The sequence below is a fragment of the Ixodes scapularis genome, unplaced genomic scaffold (genome assembly GCF_016920785.2).
Source record: "Ixodes scapularis isolate PalLabHiFi unplaced genomic scaffold, ASM1692078v2 PGA_scaffold1__304_contigs__length_218370807, whole genome shotgun sequence".
Classification (NCBI taxonomy): Eukaryota; Metazoa; Arthropoda; class Arachnida; order Ixodida; family Ixodidae; genus Ixodes; species Ixodes scapularis.
The window spans coordinates 84,654,718-84,681,063 of NW_024609846.1; the positions used below are offsets into that span (position 1 = coordinate 84,654,718).

Sequence of the window (26,346 nt, forward strand, 5' to 3'; positions counted from 1 at the left end):
CTGCGCCATCTGGTGATCTGGTGTCACTGATGCCATGGCCGCTCGCATCGGCGGCCGCATCACGTAAATGCGGCGGATGACGGGTGCTTGGGTTACGTGAACACGCCTCCCAGTCGCCCAGGAGCCCGAGCAGCACCTTCGGAGCGGTCACTTCGTCCAGGCGAGCCCAGGCAGGGCCGTCCGACCGCACCGGTAGGCTGACCGTGCGGACCACCTTGCGCGATGCGGAGCTACAGATTACGGAAACACGCAACTGGGATTTGTTCGCGTTATCCATCACCACAGCAATTCTATCAACTACACAACTCCGATTACGCGCCCGTGTCCGTGGGTGGCAATTCGCTAGGCGAGGAATAGTTCGCCGGCGGCACTGCAGCCCCAGACTGTCAAATCAAGCGCTCCTCAACTCTGACCTATCAAAAAAAGAAAAAAAAAAAAAAAAAAATGTCTGTGTCAAGGGAGTTTGTTTCGGTATGATGTGAGGTTCCTGTCAAATAATAATACTCTCAGTCCTTGTCACGATCAAAGGATAGAGCAGAATATTGTCGCCCTTCCTCCGCTCCTCGTCACATTTACGATAAAGAGCATGTGCCCGCTTCACACCGGAAGTATGAAGCAACCTCTAACACGCAAAGCACAGACAAAAAGCACCAGCTGTCAAAATACACGATTGTAAATTTATTGCAGGGATGTTGCTCGTTGCAAATAACCTAATATTTCCGGTAGCAGTCAGTTTATCAGAGAATCTCGCTGGCAATTTTTGAACTGTTATAAAAACCTGAACTATGCATGCTGAGAGAGCTGTGTTGACTGCAAGCTCATACCTCACCTCTGGCTGGCTCACTCTCCAAGCTCGCTCCATGTTCCTAAGCCCTAACACATGTTGCCTTCGCTGAAGCTTTGGCTAAAATCGCGTTAAACCAGGGTCTCATATTCATCACTCAAGATGCTTTCAACTCGGTGCAGTGGAGAACTATTCCTTTTGCATTGGCCCGTGTGAATTTCGCATCATCATTTTGCTAATTATCCAAACTGCAGTACTTACCAGTACTCCTAACATAAGGGGCAATATCAGCTGATGCCTTGACGTGCACTCTCCCATGGAAATGTTTATCTCGATAACTTACGAACTAATCATGCTATATACTCCTTCATACTTCCTTTCGTAGCAAAGATTACGGTCAGGTTGTTCTGGGAATAAAGTTTCTAGATTTTAAAATGCTTCATTCTTCAGTAAATATTAAATATATTTTTCAAAACTAAAAAAAAAATAATCTGGATTTTTTTTTTCTTAAAAAGAAAAAGCACGTCTTTTTTTTATATCCTCATTTACATGAAAATAAAGTGGAAAGGATCGCTCAGATTGTTCATGTGATTAGAAAATTTGAAGTAAAATGCCTGGTTCACATTATTCTCCTTTAAGTGAGCAAATTGAGCTCTGTTTTCTAGTTTTCTTTGGTAGGGCTTTGAGCAAAGGACGAGAAACTCGACTATGTGAGTTCTTTACTTATGCCTTCTTAAAGCGTAACTCCGCTCGATTTTTGTCCTTTGAGAAAACAGTGAGGTTCTTTTTAAAGTTTAGTAACGAGTAGAAAGTTCAGAAGTCAAGTTCTATTACAATATAGTTACATCTAAATGTGTATTCAAACGACGAAGGTTCCAGTTGTACCAGGGCAACAAAATCTCCCAAACTTGGCGGGAGAAGCGCGGTGCGTTTAACTTTCTCCGAGTGTTGTCGGAGTCGTTGCAATTTTCACTATTATTTTTACTTCTCTCGGTAGAGTCCACAGTGCCACCAAAGGCACAGTCCGTGGGACTCTGTATGACACGCGTGTGCCTGTGCGCCGGGACCAGCTATAGGTATAATGCCACACCAGCCGTCTGCTAGAGGCCAATCCCATTAATTCTGACGTAGTGTACCAGCAATGGTTTGCTTGCAAACTTTGGCCGCATTTCTGAATGACATGCATGGAGCCCACAGTGATGCAGGCGCCATTTTATGCAGAGCCCGCTGCAACACTTGCACTGCGCCCGTTTATGCGGTGGATCACGTTACTGCTTGGAACCTGTGTTTCCCGCTGCAGCCAAAGTTCCGTTTACGGCTTGTGATCTTGTTTAAAAGAGAGATTGTGCAGGAAATATTTAACTCTTTTGGAAGCAGGCGATGTAGAGCCATTCATTAGTGCAACTTCCAATATGAAATTGCCCTTTATTTCCAATCTTTATGGAATAGAACAAAGTTCTCCTTTGAATGGTGGTAGGCCATTGCAAAGAGGGTGGTTGCTCTTTGAGCCGACACGTGTGTGTTGGTTGGCAGGCGGAGGAGGATGACTACGCAGCTGCCGGCGGGGGACGTCAAGAGTCCCCCGTCCCCCCGGCGGCAGCAGCAGCAGCAACCGCAGCCCCACCTGGCAGCCCCCCGGGGCACCCCCAAGCACAGCAGGCCTCCCGTCACACAGCTTGAGTTCAGACAGGCAAGGACTCGCCGCTTCTCTGAGTCTGGGCACAGCCGCACACCCAGGCTGCGAGAGAGGCAGTCAAGGGCACGAGCATGCACAGTGTACCGGAGGTGGGGCCGGATTGTTGGCAGCGAGTGCTCCGTCGTGTGCAGTAGCAACTATTAGCAGCTATGTTAGCAAGTGAAGCTAACATTTTAACTATAAATATAGGGTAGTTGTGCAACAAATGCATTGAACTGAAGCAGCGATTGCAGTTTCCAAGAAAAAATCACCGCAGCAAAGCATACCGTCGGGATAATTCCAATCTTGGACCATTCAAGGGCAAAATAAACTTCGGAAACAATTTGTAGAGGAGGACGCTTTATTTAAGATATGTACCTAGGAGCAGGACCAGATTTATGAGTAAGGCTTGGAGAGGAGGGGGGGAGTGGGGGGAAGGGGGGGGCTATGGTTGGAAGGAAGGGGGATCTGCAGAAAGACATGTCACGGACGGATGTGATGTTATGGGCTATGCTTTATCCGGGTTTATTTTGTCGACTTGATATTTGCCATTTCACCAAACACTAAACATTTCTTTCTCAAATAAACCTGGTATATGTTATTTCTTCCATAACAAAAAGGTAACGCTTAAAAGTTTAGAAAGGCAACTGCACCTTCTCCCCTGCTCAGTTCTTAAATCCGCCCCTTTTTAGGAACAATTAAGGAGTTAATATGTCGAGTACAATCGTCGTGATTGGCAATCTTGGGCAATGCAGTTAGAAACCTTAAAAAATTGTGTGCATGAGCAAGGAGCTACAACTCTAATTAAGAAGCTGACATTGCATAAAGGTAGTGACTATTTCGACATCCTCGTTCAAAATAATTTGACATCTGTGGCACGACTTCCTGAAATCATGAAAATATTTTCAAAATCATTTTGACGTCCCCCGTCAGCATCCTTGTTTGACGTCTTAAACTTAGAACTTTGGAGCTTTGAGTTTGGACTGGAAAATTATTGAAAGTGTCAGTCAAACAAATATCATCTTGCTTTCAGGCAACGTCGCAGTTCAACGCGCATTTTCTGAAAACAAATGTGCAGTCGACTGCAGTTTTCGATTTTTTAAGTGATGTGAATGCAAAAAAAAACTCAAAGTATACAACGTCAGCTATCAAGCCGCACGTAATGTTTGCTTGGTTGTGCCCTACACTAGAGAATGTGGCACCATTGCTTTTCATGATTCATTTCACATATTTTATATGGGCAAAGGAGCTGAAGGTCGGGTTAGAAAACTTGTAGTCAATTGGAAAATGCTTGTATCTCGTACGACCGTGCCAGAGCCTTTGTTCGTTCGCACCGGCCAAGAAACATCAGGGAGGCAATGTTTCCATTCACAACCTTTTATTTAACATCCCGATTGTTTCATAGTTAACCTGCTCGTTATGCACGAACCAAAAAGGAAATCTAAACTATACAACAAATTCACGAAACCCGGTTAAAAACACGGCGGGAGTCAGGTGCAAAGTGAGAATGCAACCATATACGACGACGCATTCGCATGAAATGGAGGCACCAAAAACCTACCAAATTTCTCAGTGTTGCATAGTGTATGCACTTACATTTGTTATGTGCAGGCGAGACAGAGGGATATTCAGCTCACCTTTGTCGTAGATTCAAAATTTTAAGTGAGACGCGTGCCAAAATGGCGTGCCAGCTCAGAACATAGCCGCCGGGTGTGTCACATCCGAAAGAATCGACTGTCAAGCCAGTCCCACCTACACACTGAATAAGTCATTTCGACTGCCAACTGACCGAAACTTATTGGGCACGCAACCGATGACTCCATCAACATATCAACAGAACACCGACAACAGCATCAGAAAGTATTATAATAAACATAACAAAACGGTTACCACTGCGACGGGTGCATCTGCATTGACAGGGGACGTCGAAATAATAAAGCCACTATTTTGATCTTTTATGTAAACGACGTCACACATGTCGAAAAAACTTCTGAGGTATTTGGGCGGTCGACGTCGAAATAGTCACTACTTTGCTTAAATCTTAAAACTAGGGGAAAGAGAGACCAAGGCACTTTCTGGGGCAAAAATAATGTTGCTTCACGGACAACTCTCTTCTGCACTTTCTCTCGCCTGCAGGAAGCTGGGAACTAAGGGTTGCGTCTCTTTACAAGAAAACGCGTCCCTTAAAGGTCGCTCCGACGCTCGCTTACACGAGCAGCCCGCAAGAGTACTTGTGCTTGGACGCGCACATGTGTGCAGGCGATGCGTGACTTCCGCAGCATGTTTCCCGAGATGGAGGCGGGGGTGATAGAGGCGGTACTGCGAGCCAACGGAGGCGCTGTGGATGCGACCATCGACCAGCTCCTTGCCATGGCGACGGACAACGACAACGAGCGCCTGCGCACGGAGCTGGAGGCGACGGAGAACGCGGAGGCGCCCCCGCACTACTCGCCCCCCGGGGGCCCAACCCCGCCCCCATCCTACCAGCAAGCCACTCGCCCTATGCACAGGTGGGGGGCAGATGAAGTGCAGAAGTCGCCGGGGGTGCGAAGGGTCGTTACGATCCAGGCCGTCGGTTCTAGAAACACCAGTGAAGAAGAGCGGATGCTGGCATCCCAGTGTCCAGACCCGTGGATACCATTGACTGGCTGTAGCTCATTGTTTCGGCTCTAGGCTGAACTACAGCAGATATAGGCGTCTGCTGCAACTTGAGTCAGAGGGGCAAAATTAAGACCTAGTGAATGCACTTGTCGAAGCTCAACTTCCCCATCTAAAGAGCCTCCCTGATAACTCTTCTTGTTTATTCCTTTATTTATTCATTCAATCATTCATTCATGTGTACCGGTAGACAGGAGGCTAAAACAGCAGTGCGCTAAGTAATTTTGTCGAGGTGAGAAGCCACAGAACATAACTATGAGCAACCATGCTTCATTGTAATGTGACATAAAGCTGTCTGAACACCAAGAGCTCATCACAGAAAAAGACCAACGAGAGAATTGCCATGATGATTGAAATAGTTTTGAGTATAGACTAGCAAAGACAGATAGAGCTTTTGGTTTATAATAAATTTGTGGGTGCTGCAGATATAGAACGGGAACATTTAAAGTATTATGCGATGTAATGGTTGTATGGTTAGTACCAATGCAGTCGTGTAAGAAAATTAGGTCCTACCTTAGCATCTAGTTAATTACTCTGCTCAATCTAAGCGATTCGGTACATTTCCGTAAAAGTACAACTGGGACATGTTTTATCTTCCGCAAGAAATTCAAGCAGATATTTCTTGGGCATGCTCTAGAGTGGCAGCACCAGTAGAACTAAGGTTGCTCCGGAAGACTGGTGCAAAATTTACTTTGTGCAGGATAAGGCTTTCATATACACAGTGAAAGAAAACACTATGAATTGCTTCCTGTGCATTTCCAAAACACAGTACTGAGGGGAGTAGCAATGCCCATTTTTATTTAATGTCTTGTGTACCAAAAAAAATAACTTCTTAGTTGGTGATATTTCGTGTCCCCTTCAGCTGCAGTATAAAAAAGGAGTTTAAACAACAGCAGATCGATTCTATCATGTGGCTCATAAACTAGAAAACTGTATTCAGTTTTTGTCTCCATAGTTCATGGTCCTCAAAGGTGGTCCTGAGGGCATTCTTGTTTAAAATCCCCAGCATGCTCTGATTTCAATTTTGGGAGAATTTGGGAACTCTGCTGCCCCTTGTGGTTTGGGCGTAACCTTGATTCGGCAGTTGTAGTCACGCTGGAGTTGAGCTATCATGTGCTATGCAACTGTCCATCTGTGCAGCCACAGAGGTGAAGAGCAACCGCAGCCACAGCCACCCCCCACATCACACCGAAGTCAGTGGAAGCCGCCACTGCTGGGACCACTGCCTCCCACTTTCCTGCGGCTTACACCGAGCCCCGGACCCTCTCAGGTGAGGGGACAGTGCTGGAATCGGCGGCGGAAGTGTCCAGTCATTGTCAGCATTGTTTTAGGTACCCGGCCTCCGCGTGCATTCACCGCGTGCAGTCTCGGCATGCAGTTTCCGTGTACAGTCTCCGCGTGCAATCTCTGCGTGCAGTCTCTGTGTGCAGTCTCCGCGTGCAGTCTGTGCATGCAGTCCCCGCATGCAGTCTCCGCGTGCAGTCTCCGCGTGCAGCCTCCGTGTGTAGTCTCCACGTGCAGCCTCTGCATGCAGTCTCTGCGTGAAGTTCCTGCATGCAGTCTCCGCGTGCAGTCTCTGCGTGCAGTCTCCGCATGCCGTCTCTGCGTGCAGTCTCTGCACGCAGTCCGTCCTTGCAGTCCCTGCGTGCAGTCTCCGCGTGCGGTCTCCCTGTGCGGTCTCCACGTGCAGCCTCTGCGTGTAGTCTCCACATGCAGTCTCTGCATGCAGTCTCCACATGAAGTTCCTGCATACAGTCTCTGCATGCACTCTCTGCGTGCAGTCTTCGCGTGCCGTCTCTGCATGCAGTCTCTGCATGCAGTCTCTGCGTGCAGTCTCCGCATGCAGTCCCTGCGAGCAGTCTCTGCGTGCGGTCTCCGCGTGCCATCTCTGCGTGCAGTCCCCGCATGCAGTCTCTGCGTGCAGTCTCCGCATGCAGTCCCTGCGAGCAGTCTCTGCGTGCGGTCTCCGCGTGCCATCTCTGCGTGCAGTCCCCGCATGCAGTCTCTGCGTGCAGTCTCCGCATGCAGTCCCTGCGAGCAGTCTCTGCGTGTGGTCTCCGCGTGCCATCTCTGCATGCAGTCTCTGCGTGCAGTCCCTGCTTGCAGTCCCTGCGAGCAGTCTCTGCAGGCGGTCTCCGCGTGCCATCTCTGCATGCAGTCTCTGCGTGCAGTCCCTGCTTGCAGTCCCTGCGAGCAGTCTCTGCGTGCGGTCTCCGCGTGCCATCTCTGCATGCAGTCTCTGCGTGCAGTCCCTGCTTGCAGTCCCTGCGTGCAGTCCCTGCGTGCAGTCTCCGCGTGCTGTCTCTGCATGCAGTCTCTGCGTGCAGTCTCTGCGTACAGTCCCTGCGTGCAGTCTCTGCGTGCAGTCTCTGCGTGTAGTCCGTGCGTGTAGTCCCTGCGTGTAGTCCCTGCTTGCAGTCCCTGCGTGCAGTCTCCGCGTACCGTCTCTGCATGCAGTCCCTGCGTGCAGTCTCTGCATGCAGTCTCTGCGTGCAGTCTCCGCATGCAGTCTCTGCATGCAGTCCCTGCTCGCAGGGACTGCACGCAGGGACTGCGTGCAGTTCCTGCGAGCAGTCTCTGCGTGCGGTCTCCGCGTGCCGTCTCTGCATGCAGTCTCTGTATGCAGTCTCTGTTTGCAGTCCCTGCGTGCAGTCTCTGCGTGCCGTCTCTGCATGCAGTCTCTGTGTGCAGTCCCTGCTTGCAGTCCCTGCGTGCAGTCTCTGTGTGCAGTCTCCGCGTGCAGTCCCCACATGCAGTCTCTGCGTGCAGTCTCCGCGTGCAGTCCCTGCGTGCAGTCTCAGCGTGCAGTCTTCGTGTGCCGTCTCTGCATGCAGTCTCTGCGTGCAGTCCCTGCTTGCAGTTCCTGCGTGCAGTCCCTGCGTGCAGTCTCTGTGTGCAGTCTCCGCGTGCAATCCCTGCGTGCAGTCCCCGCATGCAGTCTCTGCGTGCAGTCTCCGCGTGCAGTCCCTGCGGGCAGTCTCTGCGTGCAGTCTTCGCGTGCCATCTCTGCATGCAGTCTCCGCGTGCAGTCCCTGCTTGCAGTCCCTGCGTGCAGTCTCCGCGTGCCGTCTCTGCATGCAGTCTCTGCATGCAGTCTCTGCGTGCAGTCCCTGCGTGCAGTCTCTGCGTGCCGTCTCTGCATGCAGTCTCTGCGTGCAGTCTCCACGTGCAGTCCCTGCGTGCAGTCCCCGCATGCAGTCTCCGCGTGCAGTACCTGCGTGCAGTCTTTGCGTGCAGTCTTCGCGTGCCGTCTCTGCATGCAGCCTCTGTGTGCAGTCCCTGCTTGCAGTCCCTGCGTGCAGTCTCCGCGTGCCGTCTCCGCATGCAGTCTCTGCGTGCAGTCCCTGCTTGCAGTCCCTGCGTGCAGTCTCCGCGTGCCGCCTCTGCATGCAGTCTCCGCGTGCAGTCCCTGCGTGCAATCTCTGCGTGCAGTCTCTGTGTGCAGTCTCCACGTGCAGTCCCTGCGTGCAGTCCCCGCGTGCAGTCCCCGCGTGCAGTCCCCGCGTGCAGTCCCCGCGTGCAGTCTCTGCGTGCTGTCTCTGCGTGCAGTCTCCGCGTGCAGTCTCCGCGTGCAGTCCCTGCGGGCAGTCTCCGCGTGCGGTCTCCGCGTGCAGTCTCCACGTGCACCCTCTGTGTGCAGTCTCTGCGTGAAGTTCCTGCATGCAGTCTCCGCGTGCAGTCTCTGCATGCAGTCTCCGCGTGCAGTGTCCGCGTGCCGTCTCTGCATGCAGTCTCTGTGTGCAGTCCCTGCTTGCAGTCCCTGCGTGCAGTCTCTGTGTGCAGTCTCCGCGTGCAGTCCCCACATGCAGTCTCTGCGTGCAGTCTTCACATGCCGTCTCTGCATGCAGTCTCTGCGTGCAATCCCTGCTTGCAGTCCCTGCGTGCAGTCCCTGCTTGCAGTCTCCGCGTGCCGTCTCCGCATGCAGTCTCTGCGTGCAGTCCCTGCTTGCAGTCCCTGCATGCAGTCTCCGCGTGCCGTCTCTGCGTGCAGTCTCTGCATGCAGTCCGTGCTTGCAGTCCCTGCGTGCAGTCTCTGCGTGCGGTGTTCGCGTGCGGTCTCTGCATGCGGTCTTCGCATGCGGTCTCCGCGTGCAGCCTTTGCGTGTAGTCTCCACATGCAGTCTCTGCGCACAGTCTCCACGTGAAGTTCCTGCATGCAGTCTCTGCATGCAGTCTCTGCGTGCAGTCTCTGCATGCAGTCTTCGCGTGCCGTCTCTGCTTGCAGTCCCTGCGTGCAGTCCCTGCGTGCAGTCCCTGCGTGCCGTCTCTGCATGCAGTCTCTGCATGCAGTCCCTGCGTGCAGTCTCCGCGTGCGGTCTCCGCGTGCAGCCTCTGCGTGTAGTCTCCACGTGCAGTCTCTGCGTGCAGTCTCTGCGTACAGCATCTCTTGCCCTTTCTCGGGTTTTTCTTTTGTGTCATCTTCACATTTTTACTACCGAAGTAGCTTACTCTGGCCATGGTAGCATTCGCCGAGCTGAAGCAGCTCGTGCTGACTAGTGCTATATCATTACACTTTCGAGCCCATAGGCAAGAGGCTGTGTGCACGTCGGGCACATCAACTAAAGAAAGTAATTTTTAGATAGTAGTGTCCTTGCTCTTGACCTCGTCGTAGGATGGCACACATTCCACAACATCAGCAGTGTTGGGTTCATTTGGGTTTTTGTCGGGCACACTCAATCCTTTTTGCCGGAACTGTGCCTTTGTGCAATTGCTTTGCCGTTAATCTCAGCCTTTTTCATTTTGAGCACATAGAACTCTCCTTGCTCCAAGTGCTCCAAACAGCACCGTTCCGGTGCACGGAACGTGTCTTCGACTGGTATGTTTAGCGTCCTATACATCTTTCCAAAAAATGCTTGACCCCAGGGGCAGCAAACTGTTTTCAAGCCCATACACTAAGTTTAAGGCTAGACTCTCACCGGTGTCCCTGTTAATTCCCTAACCGAGTGGACTGTGATTTCGATAGGCGCAGTTTCAAACACTGCTGGCGGCTAAATTCTTGTCTTTTCCCGCTGTATTTTGTGTCTCATGGTGCATGTACTTTCCCGAGGTCATTGAGAAAGCATTGTACCACATTTAAAAAAAAAAACTATAAAAAACTTGTATACTATTTTTTGTTGGGGACGCGTGCGACAGAATGAATGCAACTGGAATGTATAGTTTTAGTTTTTTGTTTTTTTTACGATAAGTTTTGGCGGCGCCACGTGATTCGCCGCTTGTCAAACGAGAAAGCGCTTAGCTGTCGAGAATATTTACTACAAAAGATAGCTGAAAGGCATGCATTTTTCACGCTCACAAATAACATGTTTACCGATGGACAGGGCACGGACATACAATTTAGCAAGTGTTAACATTTGAAGAATATATTGTACGTATGACACGGTGCAGCGTTATCTGAAAAGAATTTGTTTGAAAAAGATCTCAAACACACAGTTGATGACAGCCATATCTTGACAATTGGACGGAATCCAAGATGACTTTGTTTTGAGGCACATTTTGGGGAGAGCTTCCTTTTTTCACAACAGCACCAAGGCGAAGGAACGAACGCGACTGACCCGTTTCCCACCCCAACCCAGACAACTATTTTTGGAGATGACTGAGAATTCTATGCGTATTATCCCTGGGAGGGGGGAGAACAATGTTCGCAAAATTGCGTTGAGGGCCGTTCGACATCCTTCACCTCCTTCGTTTCTCGTGAATGTCGAGCAGAAAAGCTTGAATGGCAGGCACTTACCAGCCTTATTTCTCACAATGGAAGATAACACAGAAAGGGTACGCAGCACGCATAAAAAACAATAAAGTGGGAACTTTCAAGAGGGGCGAGAAAATGTTGAATGCAAAACCGCAAACATGAACCGCGCTGAGCAGGTCTTCACAGTCCAAGAGAGTGGCAGAAAATTTCTAGCTGATAGAGGGCGCGAGAGTCACACCAGCCGCATCAGCATCAGCAACATGGCGGCAGCCTAGGAGCATTTTTTGGAAAGGTGTATAGTGCCCATGCATTGAAAGTGGTCTTAAAGAGGCAACATGTTACAACAAAAGAGCTGCGTTTCATGCTTTCAGATGTTGCAATCCTGGCAGTTGGTCGTAGAAGTTAAAGCACAAAAGACGGGTGAATGCAAGTGTCGCCATCATCGCAGCGTCATCATCGCATCAACGCATCATCGCAGCCCAACTTCAGCAACCCCCGACTGGGGGTTGCTGAAGTTGGGCTGGAGAGCAGCCTGCTGTCTTGGAAAGCAGTCTGCCATATTGGCTGCTGTGCCACTCTCAGGATCGTGGCATGCAACTGTGTGACACAAGTGTGACATCATCAGGCAGAAATCATGACTGCAAACGAGGATGCATTAAACAGACCAGTCAGAGTCGCATTCAGTTTCCCAAGAGAGCCGTGGTCAAGCCGTGCTCTGCTCCCTCCCGTCACTGCAGGGCGAGCTGAGCTCAGCGGTGCTCCAGCAGCGCATGGAGGAGAATGCGCGGCAGCAGCGGCGTCTAGCGCAAGAAGGGGGCCCCTGCGGGGACCTGGCCCGCTTCCTGGAGGACGAGCGCATGGCCATCCTGCTCCAGAACCAGGAGTTTGTGCGCCAGCTTAGGGGAAACAGGGACTTCATGACCACCCTGCACAGAGGTGGGGGCCCCAGGGAGGGAAAGGAGGGGGGGGGGGGGGGGGGGGGAAGCGAACGCAACCCAAAGGAAAGTCGCCGGCTAGGCCGCGCTGCCCGTCACATGCCTTGAGTTCTGTTCATGCATACAGCACAGTGCTGACTTGTTACTATAGAAACGTCTCCGAATTTTCACTATGTCAGCGCTGTGTTTGCTCTGCTTCATGAGATTCAGCCTTGTCTGTTTACGCACAGAATGCAGCTCTAACTGAGCACTGACTCAGTGCTAGCCCCAGTACCGATGCAGTGCTGACCTTGCACTATCTTAGCTCTGTGCTGCATGTCTTTAGAGCAATGGTTGCCAAATGTTTCGACTTAGAGAACTGAATTTTCCGCCCTATTAATGGCCGAGGAACACCTAGCTCTCGGTCTTGGCATTGATGAAACGTATCCATGCAGAAGCCTACAGACCTTGTAAACAGTAATGCATACTAGAGAGTAGTATTTGGTACATAACACAATTATGAATGGCTTATATCTTTTAAAATAGGGCTTGACTGCAGCAACACTTGACTTTGGGGCAGAGACTGCCAGGGAAATTCGTAAGCTCGAGGAACCCCTCGGGGTACTTTGGGGAATGCCTGGCTTTCTCGGTACCCAGTCTGAGAATGCGTGCTTTAGTGTTATGCTTTCTTGAGAGGTTATGGTTTCTTGAAAGTCGGGCGTTGTGGGGCAGCACTTTGTTTCAGCTGATAAGTGCACCCCCAAGCAGCAATGCAAATAACTAGACTCGAACCCTCATAATTATGGGGACAAATTTAGCACCAAGATAGAAAACCAGAAACTCAAAAAATATGAAACCAGACAAAAAAAAAAAAAGGCAGTGTGTCAGAATCCTGTCTTTTTTGTTATTGTCTTGGTTGATTGCATTTTTTTTAGCCTTCTAATGTGCTGGGTTCAGGCGACTTGTTCTGTGCTCTGCTCTTCAAGGCTGGTTGCAGAACGTCCGACCTGTAGAAGCACCTGCTTTCTGGGACTTCCTGGAGCTTTACACTAAATGAATTGCGGCGCAAGACCTCTCCATTGAGTGACAATGTTTATTCTTCACTCAGACATCCAGGACCAGGAAATGGAGCAGAGCGCTGGCCTGGTCCCCGACGACGGTAAGGGGCGGCAGATGTCTTTTCTGACAAGCTGAGAGCCGTCTAGACAGAAGACCTTTTTACTTGCAGTTCTGTAGGAAACATACTCCATATCTTGTTAACCTGCGAGAAAGGTGTTACATTAGGCTGTTTAGATGCTCAGTGTTGTTGTTCTGTGGAGTGGTGCGGCGACATGGCCTGCGCATTAGCTGAAAAATCTTTCGACGAGCTCATGGAGAAAAGCTGCCAAAAGACATCTCAATTTCTAAAGCAGGTGTTCACGAGCAGGTGAGTGTTTGCAAGCGAGTGTAAACTTGTTAGCCTTTTTTCAAAACATTAAGAACATTTTTCTCTTGCTTTTTCACGAAACGCTTTCGTTCTCTGAAAACACGATCAAGGAGTAAACCACCTGCGTCTCCCACGGATTGCGTTAGTGAGACGTTTACTGCATGAAAATTGCCATAGCACAACTAAATTTCTTGTTGACATTTTTGCTTGGTGTAACTTGCTAAAATTGCGCGGGAGTTATCTATGTGCCTAATAGAGATGCGGCATGCACTGAGGAACCTTCTCGAGCCAATCCTGCGGGAATGCACCAAATTAAGCAGTGAGGGTGAGGCTTTTATTGAGCTAAACACAGGCTAAATAGAATGCCATTGGATGGCTCTGCCAGCTCGGCCCCAGAATTCCTAAGCTGCCTGCTGCCAAGCACAGCAAATTGACTTCTTTCATAGCATCACATTTTAGCCATCGGGTGCCGTTAATTCTAGCCGTAGTCATGAATAGGCAGTCATACATATTTCTGGCTCTGAAAGAAAACATATTTGGGACGGACGACCAATCTTTATCCATCCCAAATGTTTTTTTATTCTTTCAGCATCAGTAATTGTTAAGCCCTCAGTTCTCTTTCCCTCGTGCCTGTTTGTGTAACATTGTCCGCTTAGCACCAATGATTTGGCTCAAACCATATATCTATTACCATCATACCAAAGGGTGGCTGTTTGTGATAGGCATGCACCTTCCATAGACCAAGCACAGTAACACGCTTCCATTGGATATTTTCGAGCACCGTCCTTTGGCAAAGTAAATTGTATAAAAGACTGAATGCACCAATTGATCTACTATCACGAAGGTGCCTGTGGATGATCAATACTGTAAACAGAGTAGCTTTTCTTGTTGAGATGCATTTTTCACAGTTGTTTTCGTTTTCACAGAATTTGCTGAAATTTCGAGTTTTCACGAAATATTGTCTTTTACAGTAGCAATACTACTCGAATTTTGTCCACAAACATTCTTGAACAGAACTTTTAGAAGTTTTATTGCCATGTCATCTTAACAGTGACTGGCACTAACAGTCTCTGTGTGAGCGTCGCACCATATTGTGACATCGCATGTGGTAATTAACTCGGGGTGTCGCGAGCATGATCGAGTGGTTCTGCACGCTTGCAGGGTCCCAGGACGGGTCGGATGAAGTGGACCCCTGGGCACACCACGCAGGAGGCCCAGACTCCGAGGAGGCTGATGCCGCCTTTAAGGAACGCCTGAAGAGCATGGGCAAAGGTGTGGACAGTCCCCGGTTTAAACAGGACAAACTATGCTTTAGAGTGGTGTCAGTGACATCACTTCGGCCGTATGGTTGCACGTCGCCAATTGTCACCAACCTATGCCCATCAAAAAATGTGGGAAGCAGTTTCCTTCTTTCTGCTTGAAAAGACGGGACCCCACATGGCAAAATGGCATTGCCAGAGCCTCTGAACACTGTGTATTATATATCTAGAACTCAAAAAGTTGTATTTCTGGACCACTCCTGTTGCCAGTGGCTCCTGTGTAGCTATACTAGTGCACCAGTGCCAAGAAGCCACTGGTGCATTGACAAATGTTGTGCAATGCAAACTGACAACTGTCTTGGGGGAAAAGAGTGCCAGCATTCTAACTTTCGATTGAGCACCTTCAGTCAAGACCTTTTACAGGTAGTTCTGTCAGTAGCCTGGTGCAGGATTTTTAGTATGCCGCTCATTGCAATACACGATTTGCAAAATAGTGTGTGCCGGCTATCACGCAACACCGGAAACTTCGACATTTTGGGTGCGAGGCTGGAAAGTGGTTGGAACACAACTAGGCTTTGCGATGCTTGGTTTGGCTTGATACATGTGGGGCGTAAAGTTTGTGCGCGCGGTCTGTTCCAAGCGTTGCCTTAAGACCCAGACTGAATAGTGTGGGAAATTCCCCCAGGAGCGTACAAAAACGACGTACCTGTGACAAAATGTGTGCTGCAGATCCGTCAGTGCTCGTTCGGCTGCCATGGTGAGCCGTCCATGTTCCTTCTGCTCACGACAGCTATTCAAGCCTATCTTAGCAGAATACAGCCTGCTGCGACAGAAATCTAAAAAAAATTTGGCGTTCTCTTTACCACAAAAATAATTCGTGCTACCATATGAAATGCAGTGCACCGGCATGGTGACAAACAAAAGCAACTCGCGAGCTTAATTCGTCCTCGCTCCTGGTGTCGTCGCTTTCGCGCCTCTGTCGCAGCAGAGGAATAGCCGGCATGCCTAATTGTTTCCCAACCAAACAGGGGGCGCTAGCAACACGCTCTGCTCGCGCATGCGCAGCAGCTTTTTTTCAAATTGTGGATTGCTATGACGTCGTGCCTGGGCATGGCTCCCCACCTCCTCCAGACATTAAAAGGACACTGACAGTGGCCCAAAATATTTTTTACATTTTTTGCCAGGCGATTTAGTGTGGTGTCAGAAGGCTACCCAATCAATATTTTGCTACAGCATTATGCATATTTTTAATAAACTAAAAAAACGCAACTGCTCAAACCCGAAACTGAACTGGGGAGGAAGAAGAAATGTAGAGGAGGACAGAGTTGCCGGATGTCACGTAACTGTTATACACCCGACCACGTTTTTTTCTTTCTTTAGTTTTTCCAGTTGTGCAAAGCAGACAAAAAACGTGCACGTCGCACGAAAGGTAAAGCACAAAGCGCTCTACGTTTCTGAATTTTTCAAGCTCTTACCAATTCATATTCGTAAGGCAAGCAATGTCTTCAGCTAGGAGAAGGGGCGACGGCACGGTGACGTCTTTACGCAAATCAGCTTGGTGGTCAAGCATGTCGTACGGAATAAATCCTAATTGTTTTGATCGGTAAAAGATCTCTTTCGAAGCTAGACAAATGCGCCGGTACCGCAAACAACAGTCCTGAAGTAGAGGTTTCACGCCCTTCATCCACTGTCTTAGTCAGCCGTCCAGCTCACGACTCCCGCGATACGATGCCATTTTGAGAGTTACTCAGAGAATACACAAAGTGCTTCCAATTCTGTGTGCAACTTTTTTTTTTTTTTCAATCAACATATTTGCAGTTTTTAGAAGCCAGAAAAATGGGCATCATATTTTTTCCTATTTGTAATATTGAGTGTGTGCCTCGATGACCCACGACTTTGATTATATGTGGTGTGAAGGTCTAAACCATAGAGAATGGCATGTGACCACGGAGAAGGTAGTGAGCACTACTCAAACCGGCCAGTTCTCGGTCAGCGGTTTTCGGGCAAAAAGAAAATGAATTTCGAGCCGCAAATTGTGTTCTGGGTAGTTGGCCTCTCATATGTCATGTACAAATAAAACCCTTGGCAAGCAAAAATACCCTGTCAATGTCCCTTCAAGTCCTGTTTGAGGCCGAGCAAGCTAGCATGTTCCCATGTTTGTCTGCACGGTTTAGTTCTTTTTACTGTGTGTCATGTTGAAATACTAGTGCTTCGCATACATGTTGTACTGCTCCGAGCTATGCAAGAGTAGGGGCTTCATCAGGCCAGCGTTGCCTCCTTCCTTGCCTCCCTACCTAACAATGCCGGTGAGATTGCAAAGAAAAGAAGAGGTACTCCTTCATTCCTCTTGGAAGGGCAGTAATGTGCTAGCAATAGCAACAAATATACAGAAAGTATTTTCGTTTCTTAAATGTAACTTTTTTAAACAACAAGTATGTTGTGGGCAAGAGGTTTGGAAAGTTTTGCAGTAATTAAACTTGGTCAAAGGGTGCAGCAACAGAATGGGATCAATCATTTTGGGACTTTCCATTGGTTGCAAAGCTTGCAAAAATGAAGTTGTTTACGGAAGTTCTGTATACAAGGGGGATCAGTGAGCTTTGCCTCCTAGGTTGTAAATTTATTATTCAATTACAGAATTGAAAGATGTTACATTCTAATAGAATTTTGGGATCTTCTCTTTCCCAGGTGCACATAACTTTTCAATATACCGTATTAACTCAAGTAATAGCCGCACTGTTTATGAAGAAAATTGGAGGGTTCGCTTTTACGTGAAGCACGCAAATTGCCAATCACCATGATCGACAGTGTGATTCCAGTTGTTTGCAGGACAGAGATGAAGTCTTCGTGCGAAGATGCCATCTGTGAAGATTGAATTTGTATGGAGAATCGTGTTCTCGATCTGGTTATTCGCTATGTTACTTATGCGCAACGCAATGACTGGCTGTATTTGTGTTCTGTGGGAAAGTAGACGCAAGGGCCTTGTTCATAAATAGTGCAGCTATTACTCGAGTAGATACGGTAGTCCCCACATGCGGCAAGTCACTTCCACTACAGTAATACCTCGTTAACTCGAAGTCATAAAAACCGTGAAAAAGTTTGAGATAAGCAAAATTTCGAGATAAGCAAAGTACCGAAACCTTTACCTGTGATCGCGCGATGTGCTAAATAAAACTTTTAACAATCGCGGCAACAGCACAGGTTTTTTTAAAGAAAGGAAAAATATAACCTATTTGGGCTGCGCCATGTTCACGGTCCGTCGAGTCAGGCGCCAACGTCAGAGAATTCACAATTGATGACCGAATTGAACACTTTACTCTCGCTCGTATGGCGCACCGAGACGATTGAAACACCCAGGAAAAAAAATGGCGGACAAGCAACAAAGAGCGGCAACACTCTAGAAACGAACAAGACACCTCCGACACTTCTGCAAAACATGATACTGAGGAGACCACGATCAGACCGGGAAGGGAAAGGAAACAAAAGGACCAAGAAGCAAGGAAGAGAAAACGAAAGACATGGTGGAACAAAACGCTTGAGGGATAGGGGGCACCGAACGCCAGGCATCCCGGCTTGCCATTGGCTTGTCCAAGTTGAGTAGTGGAAACAAAAATTAAACGTTTTTGAGGCGCACGTCTCTCCGCTTCTCCGTGCACCGCATACGCAGTTATCTTCCTTTTCTTTTTCTTGTAATTGCTCTTTTTCTTTTTTTTTCTTTTTTTTGCTTGCAAATTTTTCTTTTTCTGCGCGCACATTTTTTTCTAGGCACTTTTTTTTTTTTTTGTGATTTTTGTTGACGAGATTTTGAGATATCCGAAGTCCATCCTGCAAACCTTTCGAGATAAGCAAGGACAAAATGCATTGTGTCTATGGGAGCTCATTCCATGTTCTAGGCAATTTTACGAGTTAACCACTATTTCGAGATAGCCGTGTTCGAGTTAACGAGGTATTACTGTACCGGTGCACTAATTTCTGCATGCCGTTGTAGGGGATTGAGGGCAGCTGAATTTACGGTGCACTGCATCGGTAATTTCGTCGTCGGAAGCAAACGAAATACCCTTCAGATGTTCCTTTATCTTGGAAAACAGTCAAAAGTCTGGTGGCACAAGTTCCGGGCTGTCAGGTGAATCGGGCAAAACATCTTGGAACTGCAGCTCCTCCAGCGCGGCGTTGGTCTCGTCAACAATTGCCCTCAATTATCTATGATGGTAAGGAGAGTAGTGCACCGGTAGCTAAAGTGCATTGCCACCGGTGGGGACCATAGTGAAAAGTTGTGTGCTCCTGGGAAAGGGGAGATTCCAAACTTCAACTTGAATGTAGCAACTTTCAATTCCATCTCTGAATAAAAAAGTCACAGCCTAGGAGGTAAAACTTAATGACCACCCCTCTGTACTCCAGTGCTGCAACACTGACTTTTTCTCAATGCAAAAAAGGAAAATGGTTCAGAGTATAGAGGGTTGACCAGTACCCGATTTTGGTCTCGCTAGAACGACAACTTCCTCGGCTGTTGACTGTGCGCAACGCCTCGCCCGAGCAAGAACTATCTACGGACGACCAGTTTTGAAGTGCAAAATACCCAGCAGTAAAATCACTCTTCAAGTGAGAATGCTAATGCTCCACGAGATCAGGAAGGGGACAGAATTTAAATCTTGCTTTCTCCGTCGCCGTCGCCAAAATCAGGCCCCGGGAGGGCTTACGGCCTTGCCAACTGCACGTTGTACCAACGCTCTTTGACGCCTCCCGTTGTTTTGCAGCTTCAAGGCGCAAGTTTGCTCAGCTGGCTAGACTTTTCTCCCGAACAAAGAAGTGCCACTTCCGACAAATGTATCCTTTTGCCGGTGCCGCTTAGCCATGGCCCGTTTCTGCGGCATCTTTCGGTGTCTCTCGCAATGGACGGCCCCGGTCAGCATACCTCGGAGCGGGTCGTAGTGGGGGTCTTCCACCAGCCACCGGCGGGCACAGTTGGGGGACGTCAGTTTCCTTAACCCGACGTCCCAGGCTGGGCGAGGGCCCCAACCCTTCCCGAGACAACCTGCTGCTGCACGAAGACTCCTGCCCGGAGGAGGGCAGGGCAGAGCCCGTACCCCAAGGATCACCTCCTAGCCCCCAGTGGGGCACTCAGGTACGATGCTCAGAAACGCCCATTGAGCCCGGCACAGTCGCCGGCTTCGGTGAACAGCGTTCACTGCAGCGTGTTGCCATCACCCCCAGGAGAGGCGCCCCACCCCCGACCACTGAGGGAGACGTCGCTCGAGCCCTACGGACAAGGCAGCCCGGCAGCTGGACCCCGTCCACAGCACGGTTTTTCCGTGACCCGGCATTCTCGGCTCTCGAAGCGCAGCTGGCCGCCCGCGAAGAGACTCGCCACTCATCTACTCAACTCGTCGTAATGTTGTTGGTCCCTAGCATGCTTCGCCAACCCACCTGCTTTCGCGCGCGCCGGGCATCGTATGTCAGTCGAAACGTGCCCCGCCACCCCGCACGAGAACGTTTAGGCGACTCCGAAACGGTGGGGAAATATTTATTTTTCAACTCTGCGGGAATTTCCTTCCCCACGTTGGCTAACCCCCTTTACTGCCGTCATGAATGCGGCTTACCACCTGCTCCGTTGGGAATCTGCAAATCAAACGCAAGCTCACACCCTGGACAAAGGGGACGGACGTGCGCAAGCCCACGCAGCGAGGGCAGCCTCGAACAAACGTATACGTGACTTGCAGACAATGTCGGTCCCCCGCTTGTTCTTGTCGACAAAAGCTTTGGTGATGCAAAATGTAAGCTGCAGAAGGCATGCAATCTGCAGCAAAACCGCCGCAATGGCTGCTGCTGCGACATCGGGGCAAGCCACGTATAAAATTGCAGCTTTTGAGATAGTGCGAGTGGGCAGGCCAAATTTATTTGCTGCAGCAAAAGCATAGTTCCCAGGTAAAGTGGGCTCGTAGAGGAAGAAATCCTGAGCAAAGGATGCTGCTGAAAGCGTACGTCCCAGGGAGATGAAAGAAGTTCAGTTTGTTGCTTGGCCGGTGGCAGGCACCTTTCAGTTGCCAGGATCGATCAGTCCCACCGCTCACCTTCTTCTACCACCGTTCTTTCCCACGACTCCTAGCTGTAGTCGGTGTACGTGAACCTTTCTAGTTTCCCACTTTGTGCACATTTGGAAATTCTGCCGTGGCTGCCCATCAACCGTGATAGCTTGCGACACTCGTTCCGTCGAGTGGCATTCCGCTGCGGTTTTGTCCGGTTACAGGTCTCACAACTCTACAAAACAGCAGTGAAATCGCTCAGTGTGGGAATCGACCTGAAAATACTGGTGCACTCGGGCTGCCTCCGCTCTATTCACCAAAACAGGTGCATAATATTTATCGTGAAACGAATGTCGGAAGACAAGAAGTTGCCCCTAGGGCGCACGCCCACCAAAACAAAGTGTTCCGTTATAAAGATACGTACGTAGCTCTTCTACACTCAGTATCACGCTTGGTGTGCAACGCCTTGAAAGCCACCGATACGAGCATGTGGCTTCATCTAGTCTCATTTCCGCAGGAGCAAGCTCAAACGAACTGCGAGACCACGTCACATGCTTGTGCCAGCAGCTTTCACAGCGCTGTACATTGAGTATGAAGCATAGTTTTATCGTGTCGGCTTAGCCACAACTCCCGGCGACTCATCGCTCGGTTGGTGCCACCTCCCAGCACTTCCTGCGCGAGCGGACTAGCCACCCGCAGACTGTGTAGTCCTCTAGTTGTAAATAAAGACACTCGCAATGCCATCGTCACAATTTTAATGTCGGTAACTTTCGATGCATCGTCCACGGGACCAGTCACTAGGGTCGCCCGTTGGCTCACGGCCCACGGGAGCAAAGCACGGCGGAGGGGCATCACCACAAAGCGTGCGATCTTCAACCACGGACAGCTGCCCGACAGGCACAAGCCAAAGACGCCTCCACTTGGGGCAGTCTCGCGCGCTTATGCGACGGCGTACCGGCCCCTTTAAGGATGTGCTAGGTGGGTCACTGAGGCAGTACAAGCAGAGCCCTAAAGGAATTTAAACAAATCGAAACCTCCAACTGTTGAGAAATGATTGGTCCGTGCATTCGGCTACCGTGTGAAGGAGTGCAACTGGAAACTGATCCATGCCTCTGCTCTTCGAGCTCGCAGGGAACAATCTTGTGTGAAGGTGAACAGAGCGTGCACTCTAGATCTGCTTTTCCCACGGAAGCGAATTGCATAGACATATTTTCTCAATACTTCGGCATTAAAAAAAGGGGGGCTCTGCTTGAATAAAGTTAAGATCCTGCAGGGCGATGCTCTTGCCAAAATTGTCTCGCTTCAGCTTCAGAAATGGCCAGCAGCTAAAAATATTCAACTTTCAAAACACACGTTGGACTCGTATGATGCCTATTCAGCGTGGTCTCGCTTTCATGTACGGGGAGACCTACTTTATTTTTGACTGCTGTTGTAGTAAACATTAATTGAATGTTTTATTTGGTTTCAGCTAGTTTGGTCTTTAACACATTTGATACATTTACCAGGCTTTTCTTTTTTCATTTTGATAAAGTAAGTTGGCTGACAAGAGTAACACCCTAAGCGAGCCAAATTCTAATAGTCTCCCCCCCCCCCCCCTCTATCCCAGTAGAGTTAATACAGGCACATGGCACCATGCCAAACCACCTCATTCCAAACTACACATCGGAAGAACACAACTTTACGTCAGTGCAACACTGCAGGGTATTGCAAGCTTGCCGGCCATGACCGAGCAAAACAATGCTGGCCTCATCCAGTCATTTTTGGCAAACTTTGTTCGTAATGTGGCAAAACAATGTGGCTCTCATTTACAAAGGGGGTAGGTTGGTGATCCTGCTACTCTGGCATCCTAAGAGACACAAACAGGGCAGTCGTTTGGCAGGCAGGCCAGACTCCTCAGAAGTGCCATTCCAGTAGAGGCCATCAGAGATTCTCGGTGGTGTGAATGATTCACGTAAATTACTCGTTCACAACCACTTAGAGCTGTTTAGATCTGGACTGTGAAACAGCCTCCCTCTTCCATGTTTAGCTGGGATTGCAGATGCAGCGGCATGCAAGCTGCTGGGCTGTAGAGTCGTCACCAAGTGTGACACTACGCCAGCATGCACAATGATAAGTAAGGCAATATTGCAGATCAAGCTATAAAAAATTCCTTTTCTTTTTACTATCTGTCATCTGCTACGCATCTACTATAGTCTGCTGTAGGTTAAAAATAGCACAATAAGACCCCCCACTTCCCCTCACAAAGATCCGTTTCCAGTGACTGGTTGTTTCCTTCTCTAATGTTCGCTCTTTGCTAAAGGGGAATGGGCAGAGGGCTTTGTAGGAAGAACTTGTCCTGGTATTCTTAAACCTGCAACAGACTGTAGACAAATAGCCAAGAAGAGTGACCTAAAAGTGTTTCCATTTCCTTGTTTTGCTTAAAGAGCAACCCCGGTCAATATTTTTTCATTCGGTTTTGCGACCGTTTTTAGCTAAAGCAGTGTCCCTGAATTACAAGGTATAATTCTTCTTTCAATATTGTGTGTAGTCCTAAATACCATGGCTCAAAGTTTGGTTTCGGGCATCTACGGCAAAACCAAGACTTTCTGTTAGAGGGATGGTAACTCTGATCATCAGCCGTACGGCCGCGATGCGATGTTGCAAGGGTGCCAAGTCTCAGTACAACCATGCAACGCGACATCGCAAGGGTGCTGCACCAGTGTTCCTCGACTAAAAGCTAACCCGCTTGCCACCCACTAAAGAGTGGACGGTCGCATCTTTAAAATCTGTATTATTGGGGTACATGGCTTCACTTTGATGTAATATTTCGGCCGGGATCGTATTTTGTGCCACTAAAGCGATACCAGTAATTTTTTTTTATTGCGTTTTCGTACTGGAGTTGCCCTTTAATGTCCGGGACACCTCAGCATTCCGCTTTTTACCTAGCTGAACCTTCAAGTTTATACCGCTCCTCCCTATTAAATTTGGTTTTGCGCCAACTCCAGGTTTTCCTCATACTTGTTTTATGCTTCCGCGATGACTGCCGTGAAATGGATGGAGGCAAGTATGAGAAAGTGAAATTTCTCCGAAATCTCCGCACACCCGGAGAGAATAACTTGCAAGCATTTCACCGGCCTACCTGCCAAAATGCCCATATGCGAGCGCCTTGGAATGTTTTGCAACATGGAATTACATTCATGTTTGTCTCAAAGCCAGGTTGGGCATGCCATCACCCAAATTAAGAGTTGTTAGTTTTGTTTGGGCTAAGACCCGGCTCAACTTAGATTTTCACCCCCCACGCATTTTCAAAAAATGGCACTTCTGAAACTTTTCCAAACAAGTTCTACCAAAAATAGTTGAAAACACAACCAAATATGCATCATGACTAGAGCCCAAGTTAATCTCGTCAAAGCAACCAGTGGGCATTGCGCCAATAAAATGCAAAAACTTCTATATAGATAAGTCTGCAATTAAAAGTCAACCTCTTGACAAGACAGAAAAAACCGGCAGCGTAACTCAATCTTTTAAAAGCAGTTTAAAACCCAAAGGCCTATTACAGTTAACAGGTTAGGTATACAGTAGAAGCCCAGCACACGCGCAGTGGCCTCTGTCGGGCTTTGGCTGCACATGCACCGAAGTGCCATAGAAGATGGAAAGGTAATGCTGGAGGCAGAACATTTACAGCACTGTTAACCTGATACTGCCGGATTATTTATAGCCCACTGGCAGCAGAACCTACAACCACTGCCTGGGCTTGGTTGCACCTAAGCCCAGACTTCGCGACCCAATGAGCTGGCATCGTTCACTCTCCCCCTTGGCGATGACGGCCAACAGATGCTGCAGAAACCGACCGAATGAAAATAACCAACCCCACCTCATTCATTGAGGCACTTTCAATGAAATTAAGCAATTTAGCACATGGGGAAACAGCAGCAGCGAGTGCCACAGCTGCACCAACTGCACCTGAACTCCCTCCGTGTTGCACAGCAGGGGAACGTTGTGTGCAGTTTGCAATTGTCAGATTGAAAGCCACTGGGATTTCTGCAGGCTGTGGCACAAATGCCCGTTAACCGGAGGCACTTCACTTGCCAGCAGGCATCAAGCTGACCCTCGCTTCGCACACTAGTGAGGCTCAAACGACATTTCGTCAACAGTTGGTAGAATGACCAGCACCGAAGACTTGGACGTTTTGAGAACCAGATGGACACCGCCATTAATATTGCCCCACTACAGAGCTTCCAAGTCGTGCCACTTCAACTAAGCTAAGGGGACAGTTAGGCAGAATGAACTGACCATGATTGAATGTTGGTGGAACACTTGGTTATTAGACTAAAAAGCAACACTGAAAAACGACACCGACAGTATGGAAAATTGACTTGAATCTTAGGATATATTTTTATTTAGTCCAAAATTCTCGACACGGTTAGGAGTTGGCAGATCACTGTGCACGCAGAATTTCACTAGAATTCATGAATGGTTCGGTATGAACTCCACCCCCTATCGTTGGCAACCACCTTGGAGGCTCACAAAAACAGTTTTCTTTTCTGAACATGGTTTCCAAACTTACGATGATTGACATTGTGGTAAATGTAAAGTTTGAAGATTTAGGTAGAACTAAAGAAAAATGGTGGACATTTTATATTATGCAAGCTGGCTCAAGCATAGCCCAGTTAAAAAGTTATAGAAAAAAAAAAGGCTCCCTTGTAAAGCAGGCGCTACACTCGACCAATTTAATTGGAAACCAAGGGCGCGACTCCAGACAAACAAAACCGTGCTTAGAAGTTTAGCCTCAATGCGCAGCCAATTAAAAATACATTGCGGACACCTCATCCTACAACCTCGCGTAACAAAAAAAAGAAGGCAGCAATAAACCAGTACATATTCGACGCTTCATCTGCACGTAACGCACATCACCAGGCCCCAAAGTCCTCGCAGCGCAAGAAGCCACACGCATTCCCCAACACCGGCACGACTACAAGCCGACGAAACGTCGTTTGGGCAGTCTGTGACGAAGCGCCCGTGGGCAAGGGCAGTGCCGCGCAGAGTCCGGCCACCGTGCCGGAGGGAGGAGGGCGGGGAGAGGGTCCAAGCCAGCCGGCCAAGCAGCTTTATTTCATCGCGACCGGCCGGCCCAAACGGCTCCCGGAATGTCTGCCTCCCCGAGAGGATGCCTCCCCAAGAGGGCGCCACCCCGGGCACAGTCCCCCGCTAAAGAGTGACGGCAATTTTCTTTTTCATCTCTAGAGGTCCAACAACAACAACAACAACGAAGAAGAGGAGGAGGAGAGGGGGGAGGCAATGATGTCCGCCGTCGCACGTCATCACTCGTCCGCAGTGGTGCCCTTCACCTTGCCCTGCTGCCGTTGCTGAAAAGGGAAGAGAACACCCTTGTTCGCTGCGTGGCACGCTCCTCTTGCGGTGCTCGTGAATGGTCATCACACGAAAGGACCCTAGACGTGCAGCAAATCTGCCAGTTGGATGTAGCATCCCAGCCGCTTCCGCAAGTTTTAAAGCACACCATCGAGTAGCTAAGTCTCGTGGCCACTGGACAAATGCAGACTTCAAAACGTTGACCGCTTGAAAACATTTGAAAACAGCTGCAATACTGAATTTGGCTGCCAAAATCGTCATTTGATACACAGCTTTAGAGAGTGTCGGCGTGGATGGCCCTCAGTCCTCATTTAGCTTCCCTTCTATCACTTTCTTCAGAGGCATTCCACAATCTGCGCTTCCTCTATTTGCGGCGCACATGTGCAGTTGGTTGGCTGCTGATGCTCTAGGCAAATACTAACTACTAACCCTACCAAAAGTCAGCTATGGAGTGGCTAACATTACAGGGTTAACCTCTCCTTTGCCGGCCAAGCAAAGAGCGGTCTGCATTGTAAACCCATGCAGACACATCCCCGCTTGCTTACATCTATGCACACTGCTATTCAGTTAAATTC

At 49.0% G+C, this 26,346-nt stretch overlaps 2 protein-coding genes across 2 annotated transcripts in view; one reads left to right on the forward strand and one right to left on the reverse strand.

Moving 5' to 3' along the window:
* LOC8023512 (CUE domain-containing protein 1) lies at positions 1–25,084 on the forward strand. The gene is made up of 10 exons (XM_029992731.4): positions 1–192; positions 2,318–2,474; positions 4,719–4,969; positions 6,258–6,387; positions 11,544–11,742; positions 12,829–12,879; positions 14,308–14,418; positions 19,157–19,226; positions 19,401–19,524; positions 19,614–25,084. The coding sequence occupies exons 2-10, from the start codon at positions 2,328–2,330 to the stop codon at positions 19,638–19,640; spliced, it is 1,110 nt and encodes a 369-aa protein (XP_029848591.1). The 5' UTR covers positions 1–192; positions 2,318–2,327; the 3' UTR covers positions 19,641–25,084.
* Positions 21,161–26,346, reverse strand: part of LOC115330743 (phosphatidylinositol transfer protein alpha isoform) — a 27,172-nt gene continuing 21,986 nt past the window's right edge. Inside the window, exon 7 of the mRNA XM_029992732.3 lies at positions 21,161–25,767. Coding sequence (XP_029848592.1) covers positions 25,723–25,767 — 45 coding nt within the window. The 3' untranslated portion in view covers positions 21,161–25,722. The remainder of the gene's footprint in view (positions 25,768–26,346) is intronic.

Bases quoted from the DNA above. Each gene is read 5' to 3' on its own strand.
- LOC8023512 (XM_029992731.4), top strand. From the start codon at position 2,328: ATGACTACGCAGCTGCCGGCGGGGGACGTCAAGAGTCCCCCGTCCCCC. The intron at 4,970-6,257 runs GTGGGGGGCAGA...CCATCTGTGCAG, and splicing joins GCCACTCGCCCTATGCACAG to CCACAGAGGTGAAGAGCAAC. The intron at 11,743-12,828 runs GTGGGGGCCCCA...TTCTTCACTCAG, and splicing joins CATGACCACCCTGCACAGAG to ACATCCAGGACCAGGAAATG.